The following is a 23,443-nucleotide window of genomic DNA, read 5'->3' as shown; positions in this document are numbered from 1 at the left end:
GACATCTGTTCTGAAAACCTCATCCCCTTTCCTCCTTCCCACCCCTCAATCCTCTCTCCCACCGACCCCCCCCCCTCCCCTCCCACGCCCAACAACTAAAGCGCCTAAAACACAAAGCATAGCTGTACTCAATTGATCAAACAAGGCTTAAGCGCATACTGCTCTCCTACCTGAACTTAAGTTCCCCATTCTGATATATTATTTTAGCAAGTTATTTCAATATTTTCCTTTGGCTAAATTAAGATTTTTTTAAATTTAAAATTTTTTGTTTTTAAACTTATTCAGCCACACATATTCTACGTACATGTATAAAAAAAAAATCAAATAAGCCTACAAAACCGCTTCAGTCCAACCATATTCCGCGTACACAATCATTACTTCCATCCCCATTTTGAAATATCGCAACAACAGACTTCCAGATATATAACACGATCATATGTGTTCTCTGTTTGCATGTTTGTCCAGTGTCTTGTCCCCACATAAAGCACATTAACTCTACCTGTCCCACGATAGGCCAAATGGTTCTAAGAGGACGTTACAACTAATTATCATCATCAAGCTACAGTCACTGAAGGCCCACAGGAGCAAGATAGTGAAAGATCGGCCACAGTTCTCTGCAGCGCGTGCAGGTCCATCACGTGACACAGTGTTGGTAAGAAAATAACTTTGCTGTGACGTGTGTGTTACCTCATTCATTGACAAGATTAGCAAAATCATACTCTTTTTTCCCCTCATCCTTGAACAGTGGGTCAGTTGCTTTATCTTTGAACCCTTCAGTTTTCTTGCTTTGTTAATCAAGCGATAGCAATTAGTTTACACACGTACGTGTGTGTTAATAATCCGTGCATTGGCAGCTGTATCAAAGGCTTGTATCACTAACTCAACATGTCCCTCTCGGTGTGTATGATTGCAGGTGATTGTCAAATTGCCGGCCCCACCTCAATCAGAACGACCCCAAATCCACCACAACTTACCTTGACTCCCAATGTGTCTGACGATGATGGAGAACAATTTATTTTTGAATGTAAGGCATCTACCATTGGATCAGGAGAAAATGTGGTGTTATTAAACATTCAGCGAGTGCTGCACGCCAATCCCAATGCTGACCCTGTTACGATAGCAGGAGCATCATGCTTAGCAAACGGGGGACAGGCAGGTTTGCCACCCAGGGCACCTCAAGGAGCCAGTGTGACTGGCGGTCTCGGTCAGAGTCAGGCCCAGAAGTCCGTGACACTGACCCTGAACAGAGTAGGCTGTGGTGATGCCGGGACGTACTACTGTAAAGCTTACACACAGGATACCAGCTTTAATTCCAAGAGATATGAGAGTCAGATAAATGTTACAGTTCAAGGTGAGTGGTTTTCTATCATACCTTTACTTGTGCCAATCATTTCTCATGATACCGGCTATTCAGACTTGGTCGTGTAACGGACGTTTTCTTCCACACGAGATTACGTTGATCGTCTAACGAAGCCGTTAGGCCGAATAGGTATCAGCTATTCGAGTGTGGGAGAACGCGTCTGTCACACGACCAAGTCTGAATAGCATTTCATGTGTCACAGCTTCAACAGAGGAATTTGTGAACAGAAAAAACGAGTAACAGCGGGAGGAATGAAAGCCATGTGTGCATTTTTGGTCTTTTGGAGGAACGAGTGCGAGTTTGATTCCGTTCTTGCCATGCCCCAAAGCGTGTAAAGGCCCAAGCTACACGATCGGTTTCGCACGTACGTTTGAGGCGGACGGCTCAGACCTGATCGTCTCAGAGGAACGGAACGCTTGCCACACCATGCTCCTGAGACGTACGAGGTGAAGGTCCCACATTTGACGTCTGCTGCATAGACAGCAGGAACAGGTCTCGATGTTGCTGGTTTTTATAATTTTTACTTCCATGGTTCCATAGATTCCAACTCGTCGCCAAGATTCAGGTTGATGAGATATTTCGATTCCGAATCGGCAAGTTTTGATGCTGAGCTGACCGCCATTTGCAAAGTGGGTGTCGACTGAAAGACGTGCGCTCAATGGCCGGAGGATGCTTGCCATCCGTTCGGATTAGATCCAGCTGTATTTCGAACGGACAGGCCGAGCCGGATGCTGTCAAGCGTGTGAGACGTACGGTTCGGATGCCACACGATCGGTTTGTGGTCAGTTTCGGGCGGTCGGTCTCAAACGTAGGGGCGAAACCGATCGTGTATCTTGGCCTTAACATACAATCTTGCACACGTTTGTTATTGTAGGGGAAAAGAAGTAAAGCGTGAGAAAAAGCACATATGTTGCAGACGACTTGAACTAAACATGAAAAGTTACAAACCATTTAATAAAATGCATATAAAAAATGGAAAATATGACGTCATTAATCATCATCACAATTTATTGCACTGTAGATCATGTGCCGTCATTCCATGCTTTCATTCAGGAAGGCAGTTTATCTGCCGAAATATTGATAAATAAAAGTACCCAACCTGGTTACTGTTTTTTGTATTTTATTTAAACAATGGAACAATCAGATGTTTGGTGGCTTAGTGTAAGACCAGCTTTTGTTGTTGGTTAGAGGGGAGCATATAGCATTAAGTCTTCAGTTTCATTTTTATCGACCAAGGCCGAACTCTAACCAAGACTTCTTGCATATGTAGTCTCTGTGATGACTCTTTTTCAGTGATGTTTGACGTCCAGGCCGACAGATTGAACCCAGTGCCATTCACCATGACCCTGTTGTAACCCCGTCCTGTGTGTAATGTGTGCAGTGAACCCAGGGCCAATATCCATGACCCTGTTGTAACCCTGTCCTGTGTTTAATGTGTGCAGTGAACCCAGGGACCATCACTATGACCCTGTTGTAACCCCGTCCTGTGTGTAATGTGTGCAGTGAACCCAGTGCCATTCACCATGACCCTGTTGTAACCCCGTCCTGTGTGTAATGTGTGTAGTGAACCCAGGACCCATCACCATGACCCTGTTGTAACCCCGTCCTGTGTGTAATGTGTGCAGTGAACCCAGGGCCCATCATTATGACCCTGTTGTAACCCCGTCCTGTGTGTAATGTGTGCAGTGAACCCAGCTAGGACCCATCACCACGACCCTGGTGTAACCCCGTCCTGTGTGTAATGTGTGCAGTGAACCCAGGACCCATCACCACGACCCTGTTGTAACCCCGTCCTGTGTGTAATGTGTGCAGTGAACCCAGGGCCCATCACTATGACCATGTTGTAACCCCGTCCTGTGTGTAATGTGTGCAGTGAACCCAGGGCCAATTTCAATGACCCTGTTGTAACCCCGTCCTGTGTGTAATGTATGCAGTGAACCCAGGGCCCATCACCATGACCCTGTTGTAACCCTGTCCTGTGTTTAATGTGTGCAGTGAACCCAGGGCCCATCACCATGACCCTGTTGTAACCCCGTCATGTGTGTAATGTGTACAGTGAACCCAGGTCCCATCACCATGACCCTGTTGTAACCCCGTCCTGTGTGTAATGTGTGCAGTGAACCCAGGGCCAATCTCCATGACCCTGTTGTAACCCAGTCCTGTGTGTAATGTGTGCAGTGAACCCAGGGCCAATATCCATGACCCTGTTGTAACCCTGTCCTGTGTTTAATGTGTGCAGTGAACCCAGGGCCCATCACCATGACCCTGTTGTAACCCCGTCATGTGTGTAATGTGTACAGTGAACCCAGGGCCCATCACCATGACCCTGTTGTAACCCCGTCCTGTGTGTAATGTGTGCAGTGAACCCAGGGCCAATCTCCATGACCCTGTTGTAACCCAGTCCTGTGTGTAATGTGTGCAGTGAACCCAGGGCCAATATCCATGACCCTGTTGTAACCCCGTCCTGTGTGTAATGTGTGCAGTGAACCCAAGGGGAATCTCCATGACCCTGTTGTAACCCCGTCCTGTGTGTAATGTGCGCAGTGAAACCAGGGCCAATTTCAATTACCCTGTTGTAACCCCGTCCTGTGTGTAATGTGTGCAGTGAACCCAGGGCCCATCACCATGACCCTGTTGTAACCCTGTCCTGTGTGTGATGTGTGCAGTGAACCCAGGGCCCATCACTATGACCGTGTTGTAACCCCGTCATGTGTGTAATGTGTACAGTGAACCCAGGGCCCATCACTATGACCCTGTTGTAACCCCGTCCTGTGTGTAATGTGCGCAGTGAACCCAGGGCCCATCTCCATGACCCTGTTGTAACCCCGCCATGTGTGTAAAGTGTGAAGTGAACCCAGGGCCCATCTCCATGACCCTGTTGTAACCCAGTCCTGTGTGTAATGTGTGCAGTGAACCCAGGGCCAATATCCATGACCCTGTTGTAACCGCGTCCTGTGTGTAATGTGTGCAGTGAACCCAGGGGCAATCTCCATGACCCTGTTGTAACCCCGTCCAGTGTGTAATGTGCGCAGTGAAACCAGGGCCCATCACCATGACCCTGTTGTAACCCAGTCCTGTGTGTAATGTGTGCAGTGAACCCAGGGCCCATCACCATGACCCTGTTGTAACCCCGTCCTGTGTGTAATGTGTGCAGTGAACCCAGGGCCCATCACCATGACCCTGTTGTAACCCCGTCATGTGTGTAATGTGTGCAGTGAACCCAGGACCCATCACCACAACCCTGTTGTAACCCCGTCCTGTGAGTAATGTGTGCAGTGAACCCAGGGCCAATTTCAATGACCCTGTTGTAACCGCGTCCTGTGTGTAATGTGTGCAGTGAACCCAGGGGCAATCACCATGACCCTGTTGTAACCCTGTCCTGTGTGTAATGTGTGCAGTGAACCCAGGGCCCATCACTATGACCCTGTTGTAACCCCGTTCTGTGTGTAATGTGTACAGTGAACCCAGGGCCCATCACCATGACCCTGTTGTAACCCTGTCCTGTGTGTAATGTGTGCAGTGAACCCAGGGCCCATCACTATGACGTATTGACCCTATTGTAACCCCGTCCTGTGTGTAATGTGTACAGTGAACCCAGGGCCCATCACCATGACCCTGTTGTAACCCCGTCCTGTGTGTAATGTGTGCAGGGAGCCCAGGGCCCATCACCATGACCCTGTTGTAACCCCGTCCTGTGTGTAATGTGTGCAGGGAGCCCAGGGCCCATCACCATGACCCTGTTGTAACCCCGTCCTGTGTGTAATGTGTGCAGTGAACCCAGGGCCCATCACCATGACCCTGTTGTAACCCCGTCCTGTGTGTAGTGTGTGTAGTGAACCCAGGGCCCATCACTATGACCCTGTTGTAACCCCGTCCTGTGTGTAATATGTGCAGTGAACCCAGGGCCCATCACCATGACCCTGTTGTAACCCCGTCCTGTGTGGAATGTGTGCAGTGAACCCAGGGCCCATCACTATGACCCTGTTGTAACCCCGTCCTGTGTGTAATGTGTGCAGGGAGCCCAGGGCCCATCACCATGACCCTGTTGTAACCCCGTCCTGTGTGTGTGTAATGTGTGCAGTGAACCCAGGGCCCATCACCATGACCCTGTTGTAACCTCGTCCTGTGTGTAATGTGTGCAGTGAACCCAGGGCCCATCACCATGACCCTGTTGTAACCCCGTCCTGTGTGTAATGTGTGCAGGAAGCCCAGCGCCCATCACCATGACCCTGTTGTAACCCCGTCCTGTGTGTAATGTGTGCAGTGAACCCAGGGCCCATCACTATGACCCTGTTGTAACCCCGTCCTGTGTGTAATGTGTGCAGGGAGCCCAGGGCCCATCACCATGACCCTGTTGTAACCCCGTCCTGTGTGTAATGTGTGCAGTGAACCCAGGGCCCATCACCATGACCCTGTTGTAACCCCGTCCTGTGTGTAATGTGTGCAGTGAACCCAGGGCCCATCACCATGACCCTGTTGTAACCTCGTCCTGTGTGTAATGTGTGCAGTGAACCCAGGACCCATCACCATGACCCTGTTGTAACCCCGTCCTGTGTGTAATGTGTGCAGTGAACCCAGGGCCCATCACCATGACCCTGTTGTAACCTCGTCCTGTGTGTAATGTGTGCAGGGAGCCCAGGGCCCATCACTATGACCCTGTTGTAACCCTGTCCTGTGTGTAATGTGTGCAGTGAACCCAGGGCCCATCACTATGACCCTGGTGTAACCCCGTCCTGTGTGTAATGTGTGCAGTGAACCCAGGGCCCATCACCATGACCCTGTTGTAACCCCGTCCTGTGTGTAATGTGTGCAGTGAACCCAGGGCCCATCACCATGACCCTGTTGTAACCCCGTCCTGTGTGTAGTGTGTGTAGTGAACCCAGGGCCCATCACTATGACCCTGTTGTAACCCCGTCCTGTGTGTAATATGTGCAGTGAACCCAGGGCCCATCACCATGACCCTGTTGTAACCCCGTCCTGTGTGGAATGTGTGCAGTGAACCCAGGGCCCATCACTATGACCCTGTTGTAACCCCGTCCTGTGTGTAATGTGTGCAGGGAGCCCAGGGCCCATCACCATGACCCTGTTGTAACCCCGTCCTGTGTGTAATGTGTGCAGGGAGCCCAGGGCCCATCACCATGACCCTGTTGTAACCCCGTCCTGTGTGTAATGTGTACAGTGAACCCAGGGCCCATCACCATGACCCTGTTGTAACCCCGTCCTGTGTGGAATGTGTGCAGTGAACCCAGCGCCCATCACTATGACCCTGTTGTAACCCCGTCCTGTGTGTAATGTGTGCAGGGAGCCCAGGGCCCATCACCATGACCCTGTTGTAACCCCGTCCTGTGTGTAATGTGTGCAGTGAACCCAGTGCCCATCACCATGACCCTGTTGTAACCCTGTCCTGTGTGTAATGTGTGCAGTGAACCCAGGGCCCATCACCATGACCCTGTTGTAACCCTGTCCTGTGTGTAATGTGTACAGGGAGCCCAGGGCCCATCACTATGACCCTGTTGTAACCCCGTCCTGTGTGTAATGTGTGCAGGGAGCCCAGGGCCCATCACCATGACCCTGTTGTAACCCCGTCCTGTGTGTAATGTGTGCAGTGAACCCAGGGCCCATCACCATGACCCTGTTGTAACCTCGTCCTGTGTGTAATGTGTGCAGTGAACCCAGGGCCCATCACCATGACCCTGTTGTAACCCCGTCCTGTGTGTAATGTGTGCAGGGAGCCCAGGGCCCATCACCATGACCCTGTTGTAACCCCGTCCTGTGTGTAATGTGTGCAGTGAACCCAGGGCCCATCACCATGACCCTGTTGTAACCTCGTCCTGTGTGTAATGTGTGCAGGGAGCCCAGGGCCCATCACTATGACCCTGTTGTAACCCTGTCCTGTGTGTAATGTGTGCAGTGAACCCAGGGCCCATCACTATGACCCTGGTGTAACCCCGTCCTGTGTGTAATGTGTGCAGTGAACCCAGGGCCCATCACCATGACCCTGTTGTAACCCCGTCCTGTGTGTAATGTGTGCAGTGAACCCAGGGCCCATCACCATGACCCTGTTGTAACCCCGTCCTGTGTGTAGTGTGTGTAGTGAACCCAGGGCCCATCACTATGACCCTGTTGTAACCCCGTCCTGTGTGTAATATGTGCAGTGAACCCAGGGCCCATCACCATGACCCTGTTGTAACCCCGTCCTGTGTGGAATGTGTGCAGTGAACCCAGGGCCCATCACTATGACCCTGTTGTAACCCCGTCCTGTGTGTAATGTGTGCAGGGAGCCCAGGGCCCATCACCATGACCCTGTTGTAACCCCGTCCTGTGTGTAATGTGTGCAGGGAGCCCAGGGCCCATCACCATGACCCTGTTGTAACCCCGTCCTGTGTGTAATGTGTACAGTGAACCCAGGGCCCATCACCATGACCCTGTTGTAACCCCGTCCTGTGTGGAATGTGTGCAGTGAACCCAGCGCCCATCACTATGACCCTGTTGTAACCCCGTCCTGTGTGTAATGTGTGCAGGGAGCCCAGGGCCCATCACCATGACCCTGTTGTAACCCCGTCCTGTGTGTAATGTGTGCAGTGAACCCAGTGCCCATCACCATGACCCTGTTGTAACCCTGTCCTGTGTGTAATGTGTGCAGTGAACCCAGGGCCCATCACCATGACCCTGTTGTAACCCTGTCCTGTGTGTAATGTGTACAGGGAGCCCAGGGCCCATCACTATGACCCTGTTGTAACCCCGTCCTGTGTGTAATGTGTGCAGGGAGCCCAGGGCCCATCACCATGACCCTGTTGTAACCCCGTCCTGTGTGTAATGTGTGCAGTGAACCCAGGGCCCATCACCATGACCCTGTTGTAACCTCGTCCTGTGTGTAATGTGTGCAGTGAACCCAGGGCCCATCACCATGACCCTGTTGTAACCCCGTCCTGTGTGTAATGTGTGCAGGGAGCCCAGGGCCCATCACCATGACCCTGTTGTAACCCCGTCCTGTGTGTAATGTGTGCAGTGAACCCAGGGCCCATCACTATGACCCTGTTGTAACCCCGTCCTGTGTGTAATGTGTGCAGGGAGCCCAGGGCCCATCACCATGACCCTGTTGTAACCCCGTCCTGTGTGTAATGTGTGCAGTGAACCCAGGGCCCATCACCATGACCCTGTTGTAACCCCGTCCTGTGTGTAATGTGTGCAGTGAACCCAGGGCCCATCACCATGACCCTGTTGTAACCTCGTCCTGTGTGTAATGTGTGCAGTGAACCCAGGGCCCATCACCATGACCCTGTTGTAACCCCGTCCTGTGTGTAATGTGTGCAGTGAACCCAGGGCCCATCACCATGACCCTGTTGTAACCTCGTCCTGTGTGTAATGTGTGCAGGGAGCCCAGGGCCCATCACTATGACCCTGTTGTAACCCCGTCCTGTGTGTAATGTGTGCAGGGAGCCCAGGGCCCATCACTATGACCCTGTTGTAACCCCGTCCTGTGTGTAATGTGTGCAGGGAGCCCAGGGCCCATCACTATGACCCTGTTGTAACCCCGTCCTGTGTGTAATGTGTGCAGTGAACCCAGTGCCCATCACTATGACCCTGTTGTAACCCCGTCCTGTGTGTAATGTGTGCAGTGAGCCCAGGGCCCATCACTATGACCCTGTTGTAACCCCGTCCTGTGTGTAATGTGTGCAGTGAACCCAGGGCCCATCACCATGACCCTGTTGTAACCCCGTCCTGTGTGTAATGTGTGCAGTGAACCCAGGGCCCATCACCATGACCCTGTTGTAACCCCGTCCTGTGTGGAATGTGTGCAGTGAACCCAGTGCCCATCACTATGACCCTGTTGTAACCCCGTCCTGTGTGTAATGTGTGCAGGGAGCCCAGGGCCCATCACCATGACCCTGTTGTAACCCCGTCCTGTGTGTAATGTGTGCAGTGAACCCAGTGCCCATCACCATGACCCTGTTGTAACCCTGTCCCGTGTGTAATGTGTGCAGTGAACCCAGGGCCCATCACCATGACCCTGTTGTAACCCTGTCCTGTGTGTAATGTGTACAGGGAGCCCAGGGCCCATCACCATGACCCTGTTGTAACCCTGTCCTGTGTGTAATGTGTACAGGGAGCCCAGGGCCCATCACCATGACCCTGTTGTAACCCCGTCCTGTGTGGAATGTGTGCAGGGAGCCCAGGGCCCATCACCATGACCCTGTTGTAACCCCGTCCTGTGTGTAATGTGTGCAGTGAACCCAGGGCCCATCACCATGACCCTGTTGTAACCCCGTCCTGTGTGTAATGTGTGCAGTGAACACAGGACCCATCACCATGACCCTGTTGTAACCCCGTCCTGTGTGTAATGTGTGCAGTGAACCCAGGGCCCATCACCATGACCCTGTTGTAACCCCGTCCTGTGTGTAATGTGTGCAGTGAACACAGGGCCCATCACCATGACCCTGTTGTAACCTCGTCCTGTGTGTAATGTGTGCAGGGAGCCCAGGGCCCATCACTATGACCCTGTTGTAACCCCGTCCTGTGTGTAATGTGTGCAGGGAGCCCAGGGCCCATCACTATGACCCTGTTGTAACCCCGTCCTGTGTGTAATGTGTGCAGGGAGCCCAGGGCCCATCACTATGACCCTGTTGTAACCCCGTCCTATGTGTAATGTGTGCAGTGAACACAGGGCCCATCAATATGACCCTGTTGTAACCCCGTCCTGTGTGTAATGTGTGCAGGGAGCCCAGGGCCCATCACTATGACCCTGTTGTAACCCCGTCCTGTGTGTAATGTGTGCAGTGAGCCCAGGGCCCATCACTATGACCCTGTTGTAACCCCGTCCTGTGTGTAATGTGTGCAGTGAACCCAGGGCCCATCACCATGACCCTGTTGTAACCCCGTCCTGTGTGTAATGTGTGCAGTGAACCCAGGGCCCATCACCATGACCCTGTTGTAACCCCGTCCTGTGTGTAATGTGTGCAGTGAACCCAGGGCCCATCACCATGACCCTGTTGTAACCCCGTCCTGTGTGTAATGTGTGCAGTGAACCCAGGGCCCATCACCATGACCCTGTTGTAACCCCGTCCTGTGTGGAATGTGTGCAGTGAACCCAGGGCCCATCACTATGACCCTGTTGTAACCCCGTCCTGTGTGTAATGTGTGCAGGGAGCCCAGGGCCCATCACCATGACCCTGTTGTAACCCCGTCCTGTGTGTAATGTGTGCAGTGAACCCAGTGCCCATCACCATGACCCTGTTGTAACCCTGTCCTGTGTGTAATGTGTGCAGTGAACCCAGGGCCCATCACCATGACCCTGTTGTAACCCTGTCCTGTGTGTAATGTGTACAGGGAGCCCAGGGCCCATCACCATGACCCTGTTGTAACCCTGTCCTGTGTGTAATGTGTACAGGGAGCCCAGGGCCCATCACCATGACCCTGTTGTAACCCTGTCCTGTGTGTAATGTGTGCAGGGAGCCCAGGGCCCATCACAATAACACCGCTGATCACGTCAGGAACTGGATGTTGCTCTGTTGGACAGACACTTAGAATGACCTGTGGCCAGTTTGTTAGAGTAGACGACAACTCGTCGCAGGTAAGATCGACAGCTGCGATCTTCAGACACATGTATGAAGAGACAGATACATAGACAGACAGATGAATAGGCAGACATATGTATAGGCAGACAGATGTATAGAGATGTATATGTAGACAGTTGTAAATTTGGATGTTTCAATTTAAAATCGTTATATGACAAAAACCCATCGGCTCTCATCAAGTGACCGACTGTAATAATGCCTTTTTCCAACCAATTCCTGTTAAAAATAACCTTTTTATCATGCAAATAATTATGTACATTATAATACAGACGCTCTGAAGCAAAATCACTCAAGGAGATGGGGACACATTTGCATGCAAAATGCTTATAATGTTTGAAAACATCTCTCCAGAAAGGATTCTGAACTCTTTGCATCAATATGTTTCCAAACTCACCTCCTCTCTTGTGAATGTTATGTACAAGTGGACACAGAGCTTGTAGAAGTTTAGTTACTTTTCCTTCACTACAAAGGACTCGCTGTAACCATGATATCTTCAGAGCTGACAAAAAGCATTTCAAATCCACCATTTTAAGCCCCCCCTCTTCAAACGACTGATATGCTGTTGTTCTCTTTATTCTATCTTTCTTACCATCCCATAGAAATGAAAAAAATAACCTATTCAAATCAAACAAAAACTTATCATCAGGGTCTGGTAAACTCATAAACAGATGAGTTAACTTAGACAGCGCCAAACTCTTAATAACTGTTATTTTTCCAAAGGGGGTTAAATTTCTTCTGGACCAGGACCTGAACAAATTCTCAATTTCTACCAATTTATCTTCATAATTAAGGGGTATAATGTCATCTAAGTTGACTGAAAAAACAATGCCAAGAGTTTTAAATGTTACAGGGTTCCAACTGAGCATAAGTTTCGGCATGAATTTAATATTACAATTTTTATGTGAGCCTATCCAGACTGCCGTGGTTTTCTCATAATTCATTTTAAGACCGGATATAGAGGCAAATTGCTTCAAAACGTTCATACATGCACATGAAGGTTGAAGGCTTAGCCATATCTTCCAACCTGTCCTTTAAACATGTACTGGCAACGCTTGTCAAACCTCTGTGGTGTGAGACACACTAAGGGTTGTCTCTCGTTCACAGCACAACTGGGTCTGGGGCACACTAAAGGTTGTCTCTCGTTCACAGCACAACTGGGTCTGGGACACACTAAAGGTTGTCTCTCGTTCACAGCACAACTGGGTCTGGGACACACTAAAGGTTGTCTCTCGTTCACAGCACAACTGGATCTGGGGATAACTATAGGTTGTCTCTCGTTCACAGCACAGCTGGGTCTGGGGCACACTAAAGGTTGTCTCTCGTTCACAGCACAACTGGGTCTGGGACACACTAAAGGTTGTCTCTCGTTCACAGCACAACTGAGTCTGGGACACACTAAAGGTTGTCTCTCGTTCACAGCACAACTGGGTCTGGGGCACACTAAAGGTTGTCTCTCGTTCACAGCACAACTGGGTCAGGGACACACTAAAGGTTGTCTCTCGTTCACAGCACAACTGGGTCTGGGACACACTAAAGGTTGTCTCTCGTTCACAGCACAACTGGGTCTGGGACACACTTAGGGTTGTCTCTCGTTCACAGCATAACTGGGTCTGGGACACACTAAAGGTTGTCTCTCGTTCACAGCACAACTGGGTCTGGGACACACTAAAGGTTGTCTCTCGTTCACAGCACAACTGGGTCTGGGACACACTAAAGGTTGTCTCTCGTTCACAGCACAACAGGGTCTGGGACACACTAAAGGTTGTCTCTCGTTCACAGCACAACTGGGTCTGGGAATTCAAGGACAAGAACGATACAGACTGGCAGTCCTACGCCGTCATAGGAAACCCCACATCGGACATCACACAACGTCAACCGCCATCAACAGACCCGTGCTACAAACATCATTCCAGTTCACTGTCACGACGGCTGACCCTTGAAGACTCTGAACGACAGTACCGGTGTTATGTGAACGGCAGGGTGACTGGCCAAGGCGTGGACAAGGCAAAGGTTCACCCTCTCGGCACTTTACAGGCCCCAGGTAGGCTGACATGTTTATCATAACATTGTAGTCAAGGCGAGTACATGACAAAGGTTCACCATGTCGGCACTTTACAGGCCCCAGGTAAGCTGACATTTTATCATAACCCTGTAGTCAAGACGAGTACATGACAGAGGTTCACCATGTCGGCACTGTACAGGCCCCAGGTAGGCTGACATGTTTATCATAACCCTGTAGTCAAGGCGAGTACATGACAAAGGTTCACGATGTCGGCTTTTTACAGGCCCGAGGTAGGCTGACATGTTTATCATAACATTGTAGTCAAGGCAAGTACATGACAAAGGTTCACCATGTCGGCACTTTACAGGCCCCAGGTAGGCTGACATGTTTATCATAAACCTGTAGTAAAGGCGAGTACATGACAAAGGTTCACCATGTTGGCACTTTACAGGCCCCAGGTAGGCTGACATGTGTATCATAACCCTGTAGTCAAGACGAGTACATGACAAAGGTTCACCATGTCGGCACTTTACAGGCCCCAGGTAGGCTGACATGTTTATCATAACCCTGTAGTCAAGGCGAGTACATGACAAAGGTTCACCATGTCGGCACTTTACAGGCCCCAGGTAGGCTCACATGTTTATCATAACCCTGTAGTCAAGGCGAGTACATGACAAAGGTTCACAATGTCGGCACTTTACAGGCCCCAGGTAGGCTGACATGTTTATCATAACCCTGTAGTCAAGACGAGTACATGACAAAGGTTCACCATGTTGGCACTTTACAGGCCCCAGGTAGGCTGACATGTTTATCATAACCCTGTAGTCAAGACGAGTACATGACAAAGGTTCACCATGCTGGCACTTTACAGGCCCCAGGTAGGCTGACATGTGTATCATAACCCTGTAGTCAAGACGAGTACATGACAAAAGTTCACCATGTCGGCACTTTACAGGCCCCAGGTAGGCTGACATGTTTATCATAACCCTGTAGTCAAGACGAGTACATGACAAAGGTTCACCATGTCGGTACTTTACAGGCCCCAGGTAGGCTGACATGTGTATCATAACCCTGTAGTCAAGACGAGTACATGACAAAGGTTCACCATGTCGGTACTGTACAGGCCCCAGGTAGGCTGACATGTTTATCATAACATTGTAGTCAAGGCGAGTACATGACAAAGGTTCACCATGTCGGTACTTTGCAGGCCCCAGATATGCTGACACGTTTATCATAACATTGTAGTCAAGGCGAGTACATGACAAAGGTTCACCATGTCGGTACTTTACAGGCCCCAGGTAGGCTGACATGTTTATCATAACCCTGTAGTCAAGACGAGTACATGACAAAGGTTCACCATGTCGGTACTTTACAGGCCCCAGGTAGGCTGACATGTTTATCATAACCCTGTAGTCAAGACGAGTACATGACAAAGGTTCACCATGTCGGTACTTTACAGGCCCCAGGTAGGCTGACATGTTTATCATAACCCTGTAGTCAAGACGAGTACATGACAAAGGTTCACCATGTCGGTACTTTACAGGCCCCAGGTAGGCTGACATGTTTATCATAACCCTGTAGTCAAGACGAGTACATGACAAAGGTTCACCATGTCGGTACTTTACAGGCCCCAGGTAGGCTGACATGTTTATCATAACCCTGTAGTCAAGGCGAGTACATGACAAAGGTTCACCATGTCGGCACTTTACAGGCCCCAGGTAGGCTGACATGTGTATCATAACCCTGTAGTCAAGGCGAGTACATGCCAAAGGTTCTCCATGTCGGCACTTTACAGGCCCCAGGTAGGCTGACATGTTTATCATAACATTGTAGTCAAGGCGAGTACATGACAAAGGTTCACCCTGTCGGTACTTTACAGGCCCCAGGTAGGCTGACATGTTTATCATAACCCTGTAGTCAAGACGAGTACATGACAAAGGTTCACCATGTCGGTACTGTACAGGCCCCAGGTAGGCTGACATGTTTATCATAACATTGTAGTCAAGGCGAGTACATGACAAAGGTTCACCATGTCGGCACTGTACAGGCCCCAGGTAGGCTGACATGTTTATCATAACATTGTAGTCAAGGCGAGTACATGACAAAGGTTCACCCTGTCGGTACTTTACAGGCCCCAGGTAGGCTGACATGTGTATCATAACCCTGTAGTCAAGGCGAGTACATCACAAAGGTTCACCATGTCGGTACTTTACAGGCCCCAGGTAGGCTGACATGTTTATCATAACATTGTAGTCAAGGCGAGTACATGACAAAGGTTCACCATGTCGGCACTTTACAGGCCCCAGGTAGGCTGACATGTTTATCATAACATTGTAGTCAAGACGAGTACATGACAAAGGTTCACCATGTCGGCACTGTACAGGCCCCAGGTAGGCTGACATGTTTATCATAACATTGTAGTCAAGACGAGTACATGACAAAGGTTCACCATGTCGGCACTTTACAGGCCCCAGGTAGGCTGACATGTTTATCATAACATTGTAGTCAAGGCGAGTACATGACAAAGGTTCACCATGTCGGCACTTTACAGGCCCCAGGTAGGCTGACATGTTTATCATAACATTGTAGTCAAGGCGAGTACATGCTGTGTGTTGTCCGTCCTTCGTGGTTCAAGATGACTGCAGTCTCAAGGTACGCTGGGATGCCTGGTTCAATGAATCATGAGGTGTTTTATGAGGTCTATCTTTGCCAGGAAACCACTATGACATGCATGGCGCACAAGGGAAGGTTCAGCTATTGGGGTACTGGCAGCTGTGGCTTTGTGGAGTGTACGCTTTTACTCTGTAACAGCAGTTGTGTATTCAGCTCTCTGGGCATCACAGCAAATCAGATTGTGCCGATTCGGTGTGATCTGGGCAAGCTGATAGCTCTCTGGGCATCACAGCAAATCAGATTGTGCCGATTCGGTGTGATCTGGGCAAGCTGCTAGCTCTCTGGGCATCACAGCAAATCAGATTGTGTCGATTCGGTGTGATCTGGGCAAGCCGCTAGCTCTCTGGGCATCACAGCAAATCAGATTGTGCCGATTCGGTGTGATCTGGGCAAGCTGCTCTCTGGAGTCAACCTGGATGTCGAAGTCGTTCAGGGACGCTTTTAGGGTGTCTTTAAATGTACCTGTTCTTTTGCCCTCCAATAGCACGATATGGGATGCAGTGATTTTGCATGCAGCAGGCATGCCCAACTGACATGTCTTTTTCCAAGCGTTGGTTCCTAAGTCAGTGTCAAGGCACACTACTGCTCAAAGTCTTTTCCCCAGCGTTGGATCTTAAGTCAGTGTTAAGGCACACTACTGCTCTAAGTCTCTTTCCCAGCGTTGGATCTTAAGTCAGTGTTAAGGCACACTACTGCTCTAAGTCTCTTTCCCAGCGTTGGTTCTTAAGTCAGTGTTAAGGCACACTACTGCTCTAAGTCTCTTTCCCAGCGTTGGTTCTTAAGTCAGTGTTAAGGCACACTACTGCTCTAAGTCTCTTTCCCAACGTTAGTTCTTAAGTCGGTGTTAAGGTACACAGAAAATTGTGGCTGACGAGTCCCACCCTGGCCATCCCCTCTTCGAGCGCCTGCCCTCAGGTCGTCGATTCCGATCCCTGGGGGCACGCACTCGTCGTCTCCATACCTCTTTCTTCCCCCAAGCTGTTTCCTCCCTTAACGCATCCCATCCCTCAGTTGGGCAGCTTCGCAGTCGGTGATCCTGCTGGCGGTGAGCTCACCACATCCTGTGACTCAGTGTTAGGTAGTGGTGGTGGTGGTGGTGGGGAGGGGGTTGAGTGGGACTTTGATGTGTGATTCCTGATTTCCAAATGTTCAACATTTTCTTTAGCTGCATTATTTTAGTTATTCATGAGTGGGTGGGTGGAGGGGATGGGCTAGTTCTAACTATGCATTAGATTATAAAATTGTATTCTGTGTAGACCCTTCCACCAGCATCTCAGAGCACTCTTTGTACATTTTCTTTTAATAGATGATTGTCATTTGTTTTACCTCATGTCTGCCCTGCGTGTGATGGTGTGATCGTGACTGCTGTAGTGTGGGCGTGTGTGTGTTGGTGTGTATGTCAGTGTATGTGTGGGCGTGTGTGTGTGTGTGTCAGTGTGTGTGTGGGTGTGTGTGTGTGCGTGATTTTACCAACACTACGCGAAATTCCTTGTGCTTTAAATGTTTTTTAATGTCACTTGGCTCAATAAATACTGTATTATGTATTCTGTATTCCATACCTGCTCAAAGTCTCTTTCCCAGAGTTGGTTCTTAAGTCGGTGTTAAGGTACACTTCCACTACTGCTCAAAGTCTCTTTCCCAGATTGGTTCTTAAGTCGGTGTTAAGGTACACTTCCACTACTGCTCTGAGTCTCTTTCCCAGAGTTGGTTCTTAAGTCGGTGTTAAGGTACACTTCCCTACCTGCTCAAAGTCTCTTTCCCAGAGTTGGTTCTTAAGTCAGTGTTAAGGTACACTTCCACTACTGCTCTGAGTCTCTTTCCCAGAGTTGGTTCTTAAGTCAGTGTTAAGGTACACTTCCCTACCTGCTCAAAGTCTCTTTCCCAGAGTTGGTTCTTAAGTCAGTGTTAAGGTGCACTTCCACTACTGCTCTGAGTCTCTTTCCCAGAGTTGGTTCTTAAGTCAGTGTTAAGGTACACTTCCCTACCTGCTCAAAGTCTCTTTCCCAGAGTTGGTTCTTAAGTCGGTGTTAAGGTACACTTCCATACCTGCTCAAAGTCTCTTTCCCAGAGTTGGTTCTTAAGTCAGTGTTAAGGTACACTTCCACTACTGCTCTGAGTCTCTTTCCCAGAGTTGGTTCTTAAGTCGGTGTTAAGGTACACTTCCACTACTGCTCAAAGTCTCTTTCCCAGCGTTAGTTCTTAAGTCAGTGTTAAGGTACACTTCCACTACTGCTCAAAGTCTCTTTCCCAGAGTTGGTTCTTAAGTCAGTGTTAAGGTACACTTCCACTACTGCTCAAAGTCTCTTTCCCAGAGTTGGTTCTTAAGTCAGTGTTAAGGTACACTTCCACTACTGCTCTGAGTCTCTTTCCCAGAGTTGGTTCTTAAGTCGGTGTTAAGGTACACTTCCACTACTGCTCAAAGTCTCTTTCCCAGAGTTGGTTCTTAAGTCCACTTCCACTACTGCTCAAAGTCTCTTTCCCAAAGTTGGTTCCTAAGTCGATGTTAAGGTAGACTACCGAAGTTTAGATCTGAAGATTGAATTGAAACAATCTGAGCAGTTATACAAATACAAATATTTCATTTTCTTTCCAAGGCGACGAGAAGAACGGCAAGAGCGAGACAGGGGTCACGGACAACAATGAAAAGATCGAGACAGAGGTCAAGGACAACAAAGAAAAGACCGAGACAGAGGTCAAGGGCAACAAAGAAAATGCATCACAAACCAGCGCTACGAACTGGCTGTCGATCGGTCTTGGTGTGGCGGGAGCTGTTGCCTGTCTCGGTGTCGGTCTCGGCGTCGCGCTCCACTGCAGGAGGAAAGCGAGCGGTCAACAGAGCAGCCCCGGGACCGCCATCAACACCGGTGACACCGCATTCGTCGGTCAGTCTGGCCAAGACCCATACGACGCTATAGACGATAATGCCAGCGAGGCCAGTGCAGCGTCTGACGCCGACACGACCAGTGTTGCCTCGTCCGATGTAGATTAATGCTGAACCCATTCCTGCTTATGTTGGCATTTAATTTCAACCTACATGCGCAATCAAAAGATTCATATTACTGCAGACTTAGGCTGTCCATCTTTAAACGAAACAAACGAAGTTTTCTCTGATGTTGTTTAATCTAGAATTTACAAACTGTACAGACTTTCACAATGCGATGACTCCAAGACAAGATGTACAGCTGGCTTACCCTCACAAGATATCAAGGTCGAGCTGACATACATCACACACCTGTAGGATTTATTAATAACGTCTAGACATAGTGACTGATATTTGAGCTAGAGCGGGAGATCATTTGTTTGTTATGTATAGTGTACATACCCGGGGTGCGTCGTATTATCATTTGCATTTCTGGTTATGTTAGAGCGTTGGAATTTATTCCACTTCCATGATTTGGTGACGTCCAGAACCAAGTAAGTCCATTTTTTCAAAAATGATATTTTTTGTTCATCAAAAAGAAGAAATCAATGCACATGTTTTGTGTTAATTTCTACTTTTTAGAGTGCTTAGATAAGCAGATACGAACACAACCAAAAACAACTTTTTAAGTGTGCATGAATGTTTTGACAAAACCAAGTAAGTCCAAGGGTTTCCCAATTTTCGTATAATGGTAGTTTCAAAATTCTTTCAGACAACTCATGCAGAAAAGACGTCATTTTAAGGGGTTTTTTCATTTTTTTTTCATTTTATTTCCTTTATATACACATAAACACAGCATAACATACATCATACACCGAGTTTATCAACAAAGCGCATACACACGTACATACCTAGACAAGACACAGACATAGACAGTAGGGTGGGTTGTTGAAAAGACAGGGGATATGGAAGGGGGGGGGGGGGGTAACTGAGGTTGGGGGAGGGGAGGGGGGTAGGTGGGGACGGTGGTCACAATTTAGCCTCCAAGTATACATGGGGTTTAATTATCGGCATAAAAGTACTGTATAACCTGTTATGAGTAAATGGGTCAGGGGATATCACATTCAAAAATGTTCATACGAAATCAATCAATACAATTATCCTATAGCATCAATGAAAAAAGTGTCTATATAAACACCACTCTTTTTCAAATTTACCATAATAATTATTTACACTAGCATTATACTTTTCGTGAATCTAGGGGTCCTTAACGTCCTCACAGGAAATTTTCCTTTTAGGGACGTGCATATATACTTTTCGATCAAAAACCTTTGTTTAACAATTTTCACAAAAACATTTAGTGTTGGGACTGTCTTATTTAATTTGGCTCCAAATATACTTTGTTTGGCAAGGAGAATAAACAAATCAAAAACAGCATCCGTATGAAAGTTGTCTAAATACCCTAAAATGACAAGCTCTTTTGACAAATTCAAATTACTGCAATGTATGACATTTTGACATAACCATTCTGTGAAATCAGACCAAAAATGCTTAACTCTTGTGCACTCCCAAAACAAATGTTCTAAGGTTTCCTCTTCCTGTGTACAAAAGCTACATAGTGATGTGTCAGAAATTTTCATCAAAAATAACAGGCGTTGAGTGGGAAAAATTCTATGTAGTATTCTATATTGGAACCACCTTAGGTATGTGTCTTGTGTAGTTCGCCTTATTGTCAGAAATACCTTTCCAACATTTACATCAAAATTCAATAAATTAGCCCATTTTTCCATGCACTGTAGATTGCCATCATTTTTCACAAGATGGGTATATATATATGTTTTACTCCACCTTTAGCTATATGTTTCCATACAACATCATCACCAATATGAAAAACATTGTTTAAAACTGCATCTAACTTTAGTCTTTTATGAAAATTCTTAACTGAGCGCATAACGCCCTCGAAAAAAACAAAATTCAGTTGTAAATTTGGATGTTTCAATTTAAAATCGTTATATGACAAAAACCCATCGGCTCTCATCAAGTGACCGACTGTAATAATGCCGTTTTCCATCCAATTCCTGTTAAAAATAACCTTTTTATCTATGCAAATATGTACATTATAATACAGACGCTCTGAAGCAAAATCACTCAAGGAGATGGGGACACATTTGCATGTAAAATGTTTATAATGTTTGAAAACATCTCTCCAGAAAGGATTCTGAACTCTTTGCATCAATATGTTTCCAAACTCACCTCCTCTCTTGTGAATGTTATGTACAAGTGGACACAGAGCTTTTAGAAGTTTAGTTACTTTTCCTTCACTACAAAGGACTCGCTGTAACCATGATATCTTCAGAGCTGACAAAAAGCATTTCAAATCCACCATTTTAAGCCCCCCCTCTTCAAACGACTGATATGCTGTTGTTCTCTTTATTCTATCTTTCTTACCATTCCATAGAAATGAAAAAAATAACCTATTCAAATCAAACAAAAACTTATCATCAGGGTCTGGTAAACTCATAAACAGATGAGTTAACTTAGACAGCGCCAAACTCTTAATAACTGTTATTTTTCCAAAGGGTGTTAAATTTCTTCTGGACCAGGACCTGAACAAATTCTCAATTTCTACCAATTTATGTTCATAATTAAGGGGTATAATGTCATCTAAGTTGACTAAAAAAACAATGCCAAGAACTTTAAATGTTACAGGGTTCCAACTGAGCATAAGTTCCGGCATAAATTTAATATTACAATTTGTATGTGAGCCTATCCAGACTGCCGTAGTTTTCTCGAAATTCATTTTCAGACCGGATATAGAGGCAAATTGCTTCAAAACGTTCATACATGCACAAAATGATTGTTTTGAACCATCCAGAAACAGGGCGGTGTCATCTGCAAACTGGGATATTAATATTTCATCATCTGCCACCTTTATACCTTTTATCTCTGTACTCTGGCGGATCATAATGGACAGAAATTCGGCACATATTAGATATAAATAAGGTGACAATGGATCTCCTTGTCTGGTACCTCTTTGTACATCAAACCAACTGGAATATTTACCATTCACAGAAACACATGATCTAATATTATTATAAAAAGTGAAAATCCATCTTTTAATGTCATCACCGAAGTTGAATTTGCACAAACATTTATCAATGAAGGACCAAGAAACGCTGTCGAAAGCTTTTTCAAAGTCAATGCACATTAAGAGGCCACGTATGTTATGCTTATTCACATAAAATAGAGTATCATATAATAACCTTATGTTTTGGCCAATGTACCTTCCTTTAATAAAGTAAGTTACCTCTTTCAACACGTCCACCCTATGACATGACTATACACTCAGAACGCATGCGCCAAAGCATATAAATAGCCTGCTGACAACCAAAATTGGGACATTTTGAAAAAAATATTGTATTTTGAAAAAAATATTGTAAAAAAACTAGTACATGTGGAGATTTACTTTTTGCACACAATTAAAGAAAGATTTTTCATTGTTTCAGAAATGTACTTTGTATTTGTCAAAAGACTTGTTGTGTTTGTGTGGTATGCTATTGAAAATGTCAATAAATAGCCTGCTGACAACCAAAATTGGAAAATTTTGAAAAAAATATTGTATTTTGAAAAAAATATTGTAAAAAAACTAGTACATGTGGAGACTTACTTTTTGCACACAATTAAAGAAAGATCTTTCATTGTTTCAGAAATGTACTTTGTATTTGTCAAAAGGCTTGTTGTGTTTGTGTGGTATGCTATTGAAAATGTCAACAATTTAAATAAAAAAAGTCCAGAGGCACCACATAAATACTACAGACATGTTTGAAAATATGCACAAAATGTTGTTAGTGAATACTCAAAAAAGAATTTACTAACCTGAATGATACAATGAGATGACTGGGTGATGACTATGATGAATATATCCATGTAGAAGAAAAGAAACACTTGCTGTCACAGTATTTACAGTGCCACAGAGCACAGCTCAACGCAAAACGCCACACCACATTCCAGGCACCAGAATCGAGTCCCATTGCGTTGGGTTTTATCCATAGAAGAAAAGAAACACTTGCTGTCACAGTATTTACAGTTTTTGTATAAATGACTTGTTTAGAACTCGGTTTATGCACGGAGAACATCCTTCTTTGTGTGCCACACTTCGAAGCACGGCTCAACACAAAGCGCCACAGCCATGTGGCCACAGAACATTCCCGGCATCAGAATCGCGTCCGTCCGCTTGCATTGGGTTTTGGCCAAAGTAGCATTGACACCTCGAGCTCTTGATCTGGCTAACTCATTCACCCTCATCACTCACTTATCCATCTATCACAACAACACTGTTTGATGCACACACAGTCACTGCTTTCCTTCTGCACGCCGCTTCGCTTCGCAACAACAACACTGACAACTCGCGACATTTTGGAACGGCCTAAATATGAAACTAAGGCATGGGTTGGTCCCGTCAATGACCTGTAATATCCAAACTAACCAATGAAATCAACTGTTCTGGGAGTTATTTGTCGCGTATGATAATGCAGCCGACCTCTCAACCTATCACGTGGGTTTTCGTATGGAAAATCCCCAGCGTGGTATTTTCCACTTCCAACGCTACTATTATGGCGATGTGTGGCGAAGTGACTCACGCACCGTACGCACGGATTCTGGCGCCGTGCTGACAACGGCATGATCAGTCAACGCTTGTATTCGGGCGGCGCGTCGCGAAAAAGTTTTAACCGTTCAGTAATACAGGATGAAGCAATCTTATAAACTACATTCAACAGTGTAATGGGTCGCCAATTTTTCAAAAAACTTAAGTTTAGAACTCACAAATGACGTCATTTAAAGTTTAGAACACACAAATGACGTCATTCGATAAGGCGAGACATAATGACGTCACCTTATGACGTTTTATTTCAAACATTTTTCTTCTCTATATGATTCTCCTGACGATCCTTGTCTCCCTCTCTCCCTCCCTC

General features: G+C 47.1%; 1 protein-coding gene across 1 annotated transcript; it reads left to right on the top strand.

Annotated features, from left to right (window-relative positions):
• Positions 1-1,130: 1,130 nt before the first annotated feature.
• On the top strand, positions 1,131-19,081 carry LOC138974806 (uncharacterized). Its single transcript, XM_070347534.1, has 5 exons — positions 1,131-1,248; positions 10,810-10,931; positions 12,040-12,093; positions 12,715-12,976; positions 18,205-19,081. Exons 1-5 carry the CDS (start codon positions 1,131-1,133, stop codon positions 18,597-18,599), a joined length of 951 nt encoding a protein of 316 aa, XP_070203635.1. The 3' UTR covers positions 18,600-19,081.
• Positions 19,082-23,443: the final 4,362 nt, after the last annotated feature.

Source organism: Littorina saxatilis, linkage group LG8, assembly GCF_037325665.1.
Source record: "Littorina saxatilis isolate snail1 linkage group LG8, US_GU_Lsax_2.0, whole genome shotgun sequence".
In the NCBI taxonomy this organism is placed as follows: domain Eukaryota; kingdom Metazoa; phylum Mollusca; class Gastropoda; order Littorinimorpha; family Littorinidae; genus Littorina; species Littorina saxatilis.
Note: the sequence above shows the minus strand (reverse complement) of the source record. Positions and strands in the feature narration are given on the sequence as shown.